At 36.4% G+C, this 10384-nt stretch overlaps 1 protein-coding gene across 1 annotated transcript; it reads left to right on the top strand.

Annotated features, from left to right (window-relative positions):
* The first annotated feature begins 360 nt into the window (after positions 1-360).
* LOC127078974 (uncharacterized) lies at positions 361-3016 on the top strand. Its single transcript, XM_051019392.1, has 5 exons — positions 361-382; positions 1364-1661; positions 1724-1839; positions 1995-2376; positions 2470-3016. Exons 1-5 carry the CDS (start codon positions 361-363, stop codon positions 3014-3016), a joined length of 1365 nt encoding a protein of 454 aa, XP_050875349.1.
* Positions 3017-10384: the final 7368 nt, after the last annotated feature.

The following is a 10384-nucleotide window of genomic DNA, read 5'->3' on the forward strand; positions in this document are numbered from 1 at the left end:
CTATCATTTTATTAAGTGGGTGTCATTATTAAGTTTTCTTCGTAATTTTTAGTACATTAAATATATTAATATATTAATTATATTATTATATATTAATAAATGATCAATGTGGTGGGGGCATGGACCCACCCCTTTTTACTAAACCTCCGTCCCTGTGGCTCCTCCACACTCCAAGTGCAAGTAAGATTGTAGTTAGTTTACATCTCTGTAACATATAACAATCTCTCTGCACCTGGTATACTAACTCGAGACTATAACTTTGGGTATTTGTCATTTTCATAAAGGCATTATAGCATTGTGTAATGAGGTATTAATCCTAGTGGGTCTTCTCGCTCTCTTCCTTTGCCACACTTTTACACAATGCCCGACCGCAGGGACAAAGGTATTCGTAACAAATGGTGGGCTCATGCCCCCACCACATTCATCATTGATTAATATCTAATAATATAATTAATATATTAATAAATTTAATATACTAAAACTTACGAAGAAAACTTAATAATGACCTCACTTAATAAAATGATAGAGAGTATCACACACATCCATATGTATTTAAAATAAAATAAATTCTTTAAATAAAATTAAAAAATTTAACTCCTATTTATTTTCATATTCGTATTAGTTCTCTTTTACTCTTTCTAAATAGAAAGAAACCACTATTTGCATTCTTCTTTCTCTCACACTTTTCTCTCTCACTACAAAGTGTCTCTCTATTGCTAACTTTTTCTCCATTGTTGATCTTTTAAAAAGTAAATTTTTTAATTTTAATCTTTATCAATTTATAATTTATTTTTATTATTGTTATAAGAGTAAAAAATATATTATTACCTTATTGAGCTTGAGATTGTGTTAATGGTAGAATTTTTTTTTCTTAGAGTTTTGTAGTATTTGTTTGAAATTGTTGCGTTTGTATCAATTTTATAGTATTATTATAAATTTTCTGAATAAGATTTTAATTGTGATTTTTTGTTTTTTTTTTAGTAATAAGCAATGAAAAATATTTCAAAGGAAAATCAACAGAGCAATCATCAACTCCTAATCCCTAAACACCTAATGAACGTCGAAGTCCCAAACTGTTGCATATTATTTATGTTGTTATGTTATGAGGTCATATCTTAAAGAACATAAAGGTTGCGGCGATGCCTTTATGACAGAAGACTTTACAGATTGGAAAAAAGTGAAAGCTTTCGAATTCATCTTAAAGATGTAAATAGCTCTCATAATCAAGCATGAAAAAATTGTCAATCTCTAATGAAAGAAAAGCAACACATTGAAGGTGTCTTGTGTAAATAATCTAATCAAATTAAAGAGGACTATCGAATTCATTTAACAGGTATAATTGATTGCATTCGATATTTATTAGCACAAGGTTTAGCTTTTCGTGGTAACGATGAGTTAATTTCATCAAGAAATAAGGGGAATTTTCTTGAACTTATGAATTTTCTTGTTAACCATAATGAAGATATTTATAAAGTTTGGAAAAATTGTCGTGGAAATCTTAAGTTAACATCTCCTGATATTCCAAAGGATATTGTTAAAGTTGCTGCAACGATCACTACTCAAGTTATACTGGATGATCTTGAAGATGATTTATTTGTTATTTTAATTGATGAATATCGTGATATCTCAGTGAAGGACAAATGGTTGTGGTTATACATTATGTAAATAATGAAGGAAAAGTTATTAAACATTTTCTTAGTGTTGTTCATGTTTTAAATACTAGTGCTTTACCATTGAAATCGGGTTTGGAGTCATTATTTTCAAAATATGGATTAAGTTTGTTAAGGATACGTGCAAAAGGCTATGACGGAGAAAGTGATATGCAGGGTGAATACAATGGTCTAAAAAGCTTGATTTTAAAAGAGAATTATTCTGCATTTTTTATTCATTGTTTTGCCCGTCAACTCCAATTAGCTCTTGTGACATTAGCAAAAAAGCATTCTAAAATTGCTTTATTTTTAATTTTGTTGCTAATTTGTATAATGTTGTTGGAGCATCATGTAAGCGTCGAGATATTCTTCGTGAAAGTCAAGCTACAAAGGTGAAACAAGCATTGGAACATGGAGAAATCTCTAGTGAGCGTGACTTGAATCAAGAAATAACAATTAAGAAGCCAAGGGAAATAAGATGGAGCTCACATTATGGTACATTATTTAGTATAGTTTCTCTATTCTCTTCTATGATTGATGTGTTAGAAATGATTGAGGAAGATGGAATAAATTTATATAAAAAAGGTGAAACACTAATGCTGATGAATTATATGCCAACTTTTGAATTTATTTTCATCTTGCACTTGATGAAAATAGTTTTAGGAATTACACATGATTTATCTCAAGCATTACAAAGAAGTGATCAAGATATTGTAAATGCTATGAAGTTAGTAAAAGTGTTCAAAATAAGGCTACAAGCTATAAGAGATAATGGTTGATATTCTTTGTTGAATGATGTTTCATTATTTTATGAGCATAGTGATATTGACATTCCAGATATGGATGACACTTTTCAACCGACAAAAAAAAAGTCAAAGAGAAAAATGGAGAAAGTATCTAATTTACACAATTTTCAAGTTGGATTGTTTTATGAAGTGATTGATCGACAACTTCAAGAGTTGAACAATCGTTTTACAGAAGTGAATACTAAGTTGCTCCTTTGTGTAGCTTGTTTAAGTCCAAGAGATTCATTTTCTGCATTTGATAAGGAGAGGTTGATTCGTTTAGCTCAATTTTATCCTTCAGAGTTTTCTCAAGTTGAACTATTAACACTAGATTGTCAGCTTGAAAACTATTTCTTAGATGTATGCTCTGACAGTGAATTTTCAGAATTAGAGGGGATTGGTGATCTTTCTATCAAGCTCGTAGAGATCAAAAAACATGTGTATCCGTTGGTATGTTTTCTTTTAAAGTTATCTCTGATATTGTCGGTGGCAACTGTAACAACTGAAAGAACTTTCTCTACTATGAATATTATCAAGAATCGAATGCGAAATCACATGGGCGATGATTGGTTAAACGATTGATTAGTTACTTACATTGATAGAGATGTTTTTGTTGATGTTGAAAATGAGAAAATCATTCAACATTTTCAGAACATGAAAAATCATAGAGAACAATTATAACTTATATTTATATTTTTGAAAATGAAATGTTATCCTTATATTGACCCCACTATTCAAAAATTTCTGACTCCTTCCTTTCCCGACCGTGCATGCTTCATAATAAAGCCTATTAATTATCGCAGTGTCATCCTATCGAGATCCTAACTTAACCTTACACAATGCTCCATATCAAGAACATACCTATCTAAACATGGTCTAGCCATTGGAAAAGTACACACACATGAGATGATAGAGCTAGAGCTATAATGGTTATACGTAAATCCTAACTCGACTATTTACGTATTAAACCCCACTAAGAACCTATCAAATGATTGGAATTTCACAATCATACAACTCCTAGATTACTTGCATGACCATGAACACGTAGGGTCCCCTCACAAGCAGAGCATCAGAATTTAGTCTAACTTACTGTCATCCTGCAGGAGCTAAGCCATGCATGATTCCCTACATGTGAATTGATCAAGGAGTGTAATCCTCCCCTGTAGCTCGTTGGTCATAGGTGGTACATCTAGTTCTCAACTTCCAAGGATGGCATGTGGATCATCGACCATTCTGCCCTATCTTATGAGAGTTTTAGTCCATGCATCAAGAGTACACAATCAGAGTCATACTATGAGATTATGATCATCAAGTTCTCACACTTGACTGAAAAGGATACCTCACATATCTTATGTCAGTGGGGATACTGCTGATTCGTATATGTCTGATACCACTCGCATGGGGGACCATATATGAGACCATGTTTACAAGTGAATCATCTAACATTATACCATGCTCATCCACATGTACCTTATAGACATGAAAATCATTCAAATTGACAGGCCTTTTCGAGGTCATCATCTCGCAAGTCCTTCCAGTTCCACTCCACACGAACATAGTCAATCATTAAAGTGAAACATATCCAAGTTTCACCTAAAATATACATAATAAATCAAGGCTTACCCTACGACATTCTAAACATTGTCAAAATAGACTAGTCTGGCCCCCAAGATTAAGTCTGTGAAGGCAATCCACCGCTCTCTTGAGAGGTAGAAAATGACACTCTTCATACACTTCTAGGAGATATTTCACTACACGGGTGGAAGAGATCTATTTTCTTCCATCTATGTCCATGGTAAGAATCAGAGAAAAAAAAATTCTGCTCATAGTAAATATGAATCATACTTATGGTGCTTCCTTAACACGAGGAAATCACTTTAATAGTGGCATGCCAACATTTACTGAGTTGGAGGAAATCCCGATCCGTCTCCAACATCAGATTCATCCTCTTGAAGAGTAGACACGTTAACTTGACCTTAAGGATATGATCATTCAAACTTAGTGTCGCATCGCGAAAAACAACCGGCGGGAAAAACACAGAGCCTCCACCGTGCGTTATTTATCCCAAAGGAGGGAAAGGAAACGCTCGAAGTAAACCTGAAAAAGGGAAAGGAATGGTCTTACGACCAAATATTGCAAGGTACGGGAGTCAGTTACGCAAGGGGAAGGTATTAGCACCCCTCACGTCCGTCGTACTTGACGGGATCCACACTCAAAAGAAAAGAATAAGGTTGCTAACAAACTGCTCGAAGAGAATGCACACACTGGAATAAGAAACAGGTGAAAGAAGATGGAGGAAGTGGACTCGGCAGGATGTCGCATCCTAGGCCTACGTAGTTTGTCAGAAACAAACATCAGAGTCGACGTAGTTCGAGGAAATGGGAGACGTGCTCGCTAGGACATCGCATCCTGTGCATACGTATCTTCTCTAACTAGAGTAAGAATCAGAGCACTCGTAGCTCGGCTAACGCACGCCGAAACAAAGCGCTAAAAAAGAGATGTCGGGACGTCAAAACAAACACACCAAGGAAACGGAATGCCAATAAATGGACTTACATCCGACTCCGAACAAACAAAAGCAAACAGGAAACAAAATGCCAATAAATGGACTTACATCCAACTCCAAACACACACAAACAAGGAAACAGAATGCCAATCCCTGGACTTACATCCGACTCCTATCAAAGAAAAGGGTGGACAAACACACACGCAAAAGAAAAGGTTGAACACAAAAAAAACAAAAGGGTGCAAGGGTCTCGATTGCAACTAGGGCAAGAGAAAAGGAAGGTCTCAATCGCAACGAAGGCGAGAGAAAAGAATCGCAACGAGGGCGAAAATCAACAAGGATTAATTGTTAGTCGTCAGTCAAACTCGCAAGACATCGCATCTCGTGCCTACGTATCTCATCTGAACATGAGAATCAGAGTTGCCGTAGTTCGGCTAAACTATTTATGTTTGTTTTGTGTTTTTTAGATGAACGACGTTACTACGCAATCTACCGGATGCTCGACCTTGGGAGACTTACTCACCTGTAGTAGAAGGAGTCAACGTGTCCTTAAGAGAAAATGGAGTTTGTTTGTGTTTTAGGAATGCTCATGCAAGAAAGGAAGTCCTAGATGAAGGAACCGTGCTACCTTAATTGACATGCAAACGAGAGACTATACGAAGTCTAGCAATCCTATGGGGATGCAATCACACCACACAAAAACATATACAACATGAAGCAAACACACTAACAAGGGGGCTCAAACATCCTGGGTAAGGCTTTAGTCAAGAGGGGTCATATCAACCTCGACAAACAAGCCAAAACTGTAGGGGTGTGCTGAAGCTCTTGACCACTAACATTGAGAGTTAGGGTGAAGCTGATGAAAGATGGGAATGGAAATGAGGATTGGACCTCATGCTCTTAACCCTGGCCTGGGTGAGCTTATGACAAAGAAGGTGTGGGGATCCAGAATGAGGGACCCTATTCCACTTGACTGACTCTATACAAGGATCTTGGGTTATGTTCAAGAGCATCAGCACGTAGTGCGAGCATAATGAACGACTCAACGATTAACAGGGGATTGATTGCTAATCCCTTCTATCTGTCAATTGCCTCTTCACTTAGGAGGACTTAACAAGTAACATGCCTCATTTAGAGGTCTTTAGCACAAATGTAAACAATCACAATCATTGCCTCTTAAGGAGGACTTCAGCCAAATGCCTGCCAAAAAGGCGACAGGACTTCCAGACTACATGGAGTGAGAGAGTGGTTACCTAGGTGGTATATCAACCACAAACCAAAGCAAAGCTCAAGCAAGAGCTAAAAGCGACTAATGTACCTGTACAAAAGCCAAACAGTCAATATTGTATTCAGAAAACCAAACAGACAACATAGTGTAACTTCCAACAGTTCTACACAATGCAAGTCATAAGTGCAAGCACTCAAGTGATTCCATCACATCAAAGGACCTACAACACAACAAAGGTTAGTAATCAAAGCAACTTGCATCTCAAGTAATGAGACCACACCAATCATTAGTGCTAAATGCTCAATACCTGAAACACAAGACACAATTGGTGAGTACAAACCACTAGCACAAAGACTAGGGTCAAGGGCAAGTCAAATAGTCAAAACAGAAGTCAATATTCCACATGAAGCATATTCAATCAAACAAGAACATGTCCTAAAAAGGACCAAGACCAAATCATAAGGCAAAGCCATCACATGACCAAGATAACACAAAGGCAAGCAAGATGCAAACAATTGGACATCACAATGAGAAAATCCACATTAAAACAGAAAAGCGTCCACTGATCATGAAATTTTTTATGTGAGATTATCATGTTAAGAACAAGCATCATACCAAAAATTAAGTCCAGAAGACAACAAATGGTGTGTGAATGAAAATGCACAAGTACAAGGTACAAAATGTTACACCAAATGTCACAACATATGTTCATGTGTCCAAAACAGTGATACCAAATGATAAAAATGCCAAACAAAAGCCAAAAAAATCATGTTACATGTTATGATTAGGCATGTCAAATATCAAGGTAATTGGATAAACCATGAGCATTTCACAAATCAATTAGCACAACATGTCATTTTGGCATCATGTTCAAACAACAATTCTCAATTAAAAATCCAGCAGCATAAAAATTAGGAAATTAACATCACAAAATAATAGACATTACAACAAGAATATGGAAAACATTTTGGATCAATTTGGATTTGTATACTATTTTTCATGAATTTTAGAAGTTGATGAAATAATGTGAAAAAAACATGAAATAATTGGAAAATAATGAAGTGTGGAATTAAAAAGTGCACACAATTGGAGTTGAACCCAGGCGCTTAAGGTCCAAGCGCGCTTCAGTAAAATTCAATTGGAAATCCTAAGAAGTGCAAGCGCTAGGTTCGAACTGAGGACATGAAGGTTACAAGCGCGCGCAGTGGAATTTTTTAAAAAGAAAGTGCAAAGCGTGGAATCGAACTCTGGTTCTGAAGGTTCATGGCGCGCTTGAGAAAAATCAATTAAAACAATGGCCATGCATAGGAATCGAACAGAGGTAAGCGAGGTTCATGAAGCGCTCAAGAATAAAATCACAAAAAGAACACACGCGAAGTATCGAACACGGGACAGGCTGGTTTATGCAGCGCTACAGTGAAACCCTAAACTAACGAACCAGACGGCCGGAATAGTGATTCCGGTCGTCTTCCCCGATGGTTTTTCCGGCGACGACGATGAACAAATTTCCAGAATTTAACATATTATACATGGTTCGAACCGTCTTTCTACGTAGAACACGAATCTCACAATTATTTAGCCTAATTCCTAATGAATCAACCGGATCGATCAAAAACATAATGAGCATCAAAATTTCAAATCAACATATCTCACTCAATTTCTAACCAAATTCAAAGATATTTATATCAGAATCCTCAGCACAACAAGCTCTACATATTTATGGCAATAAAATGGAGAAAAGAGGTGATCGAATTCCAACCTTCTTGAAGTGCAGTGTGATGAAACAGTATTCTCAGCTGCTATGAAGCTCCAGATTCACTTCTTTATGCGTGCCTTGAAGCTTTGTGGAAGAATTGGCAATGGAAATGGCTTGAATCTTGCTTAATTTTAGAAAACCAACTTCATGAACTTGCACTTGTGGAGCTCGAATCTTGATCAAATTCTTCAAACCAGATGATGAATCCTGCTCAAAACTCTTCCATGATCACGAACCTACAAAGAAATCTTGTGTTTGCGTGAAGAAATTTCAGTTTTGATGAGAGAGAAAATTGAGAGGGAAACTTGAATTTGAGATCTGAAATTGTGATTCTGAGCCAATTCAGTTATGATTAGGCTTTTATATCATATGTTAATCACCATGCTAATCCCCATTTGCCTTGGTTAATTGTGATTAGGGAAAGATGAGATGTAATGCAAAATTGGTAAATGCACCCTTGCATGGTTAAAGTGCACGTGAACAATGCCATATTAGGGTTCAATTCCACTTAAAATCAGCTCATGAACATGATAGGATTGGTATTTGGCTCATGTGATCAACCAATTTCAAATTATGCCTTTTCCCTCCAAAATGCACTTGAATGAACAAGTGGTCATGTGATCCTCTTTCATGCAAGGCAATGGATGATTTGAAAAATGTTGGCCATGACAAGCATTTTGCAAAAAGAGTGGCTCAATTTGGAGTTTTGGATCAAAAGTTATGCCACTTTGAACTTCCATGTACACTTTGTGATCATTTGGCCATAACTTCTCAACCATTCATCAGATGATCATGATATATGACTTTTTGAAAAGGGGAGAGAAAGATCTTCAACTTTCATGTTTACCAAAAATCCATTTGAAGTTTATTTAATGTTGGAAAATCAAGTTGAATATGGTCTAAAAACTTGCCATTTTTGGAAACTTTGAATTACAGGTCACTTTCCAGTTTTGGAAACTTTTGATTTGGCTTCAAAATCTTCAAGATAAAGGTTTGACATGATGAATAGGCCTCTTTTGAACACGAATGAAGTGTCTCAAATCATTTCCCCACCTCAAAGCCCTCGGTTGACTACACAGTTGACTTTTATGGTCCTCAGATGACCTGGAAATGCACTGATGAATTTGGGCCTCTACCACTTGGTAAAACTGCTTCAAAATAAACCTTGGCTCATATAAGCTCTTTTAGAATAATCATGTGGCCTTCATCTCAAGGAAAAACTTGCTCTTTTGCACTGCTGAATTCTCTTAATGCCAATTCTGACTGCCATGGTGCAATGCAATATGGAATGATGAATGACCTAAAAAAATGAAATGAATGCATGAATGGGGAGGGAAAATTTGAGGTGCTACACTTAGTAGTGGATTCCTCCACAAACTTGATGGATTCTTACGCTTCCATCTATCACAGCGGCGACTATCATCAAGGATGGTAACAAAATCACCTCTATGTTTCATATTTCATACAATTGATTGAAATAAAGGAGATTGATCATAAATATACCACGTACCTTCTGCTAGCTTATTGCTCCCTTCAGCTTTTTCTGCATCCATTGAGTAAGCTCAGTGTACTTCACCGGATCTTCGTTGTTGATTATTTTAGGCCTCTCACATAGGGAAATACCTTGCTATGTATCATATTTCATGAAAATGATAACATCTCACTTGTATGACCCTACACTCCCCGAAGTGAAGCTTCTTGCAATGGTCGCATTTGGGTTTCTGACTGAACTGGATGCCCTGATTCAGCTTTCACTTTGCCAGGGAACTCTTCGGCTTCAGCTCAGGGTTGGATCTCTTAGAGTACCTCCATTGATATCATGCCTGCCCTCTTTATAGTTTCATTTGGTGTACCATATGTATTATAAACTCATGTTGTTGATACCGCAGTAGCTACTAGTGTCGTTGTTGTTGCATTTGCAACTACTATTGATGATGTTTCTCTTGCATCTTACATTGATAATACATCATCATCTGCACCCAAAGTCTTTCATCATTTTCTACTTCCGGATTAGCTCCCACATTCTAGGCACGATTCACCATCGGTCTTCCGCACCCTTGTGGCTGCTCAATCATGATTCTACCTATCATATATATAGTCATCAAGTTTATCAAACTTAATGTTACATACCATGGCAGTGGGAACCATACCGGCAATACACATGTATTTGAGAGAAATAATTAAAATAATGATGTCTCATGGCTGGGTTAAGAATCAACCTGCTCTAATACCAATTGTAACACCCCAAATAATTATGCATCTAAAATCGTATTAACTAAAGCGTTATAACATCGTACTGAGTACAATCATAAGTATCTTAATGACATCACATACATGTACAATAATGGAGTATGACATATTATATATACAAAATTTGATGTCAATGCATAGTACTAAATATAAAAGCACGCTGGAATACAAAACATGAACAAAAATGTCTTCAAAACCTGAGAAACATCA

The sequence above is a fragment of the Lathyrus oleraceus genome, chromosome 5 (assembly GCF_024323335.1).
Source record: "Lathyrus oleraceus cultivar Zhongwan6 chromosome 5, CAAS_Psat_ZW6_1.0, whole genome shotgun sequence".
Taxonomy (NCBI): Eukaryota; Viridiplantae; Streptophyta; class Magnoliopsida; order Fabales; family Fabaceae; genus Lathyrus; species Lathyrus oleraceus.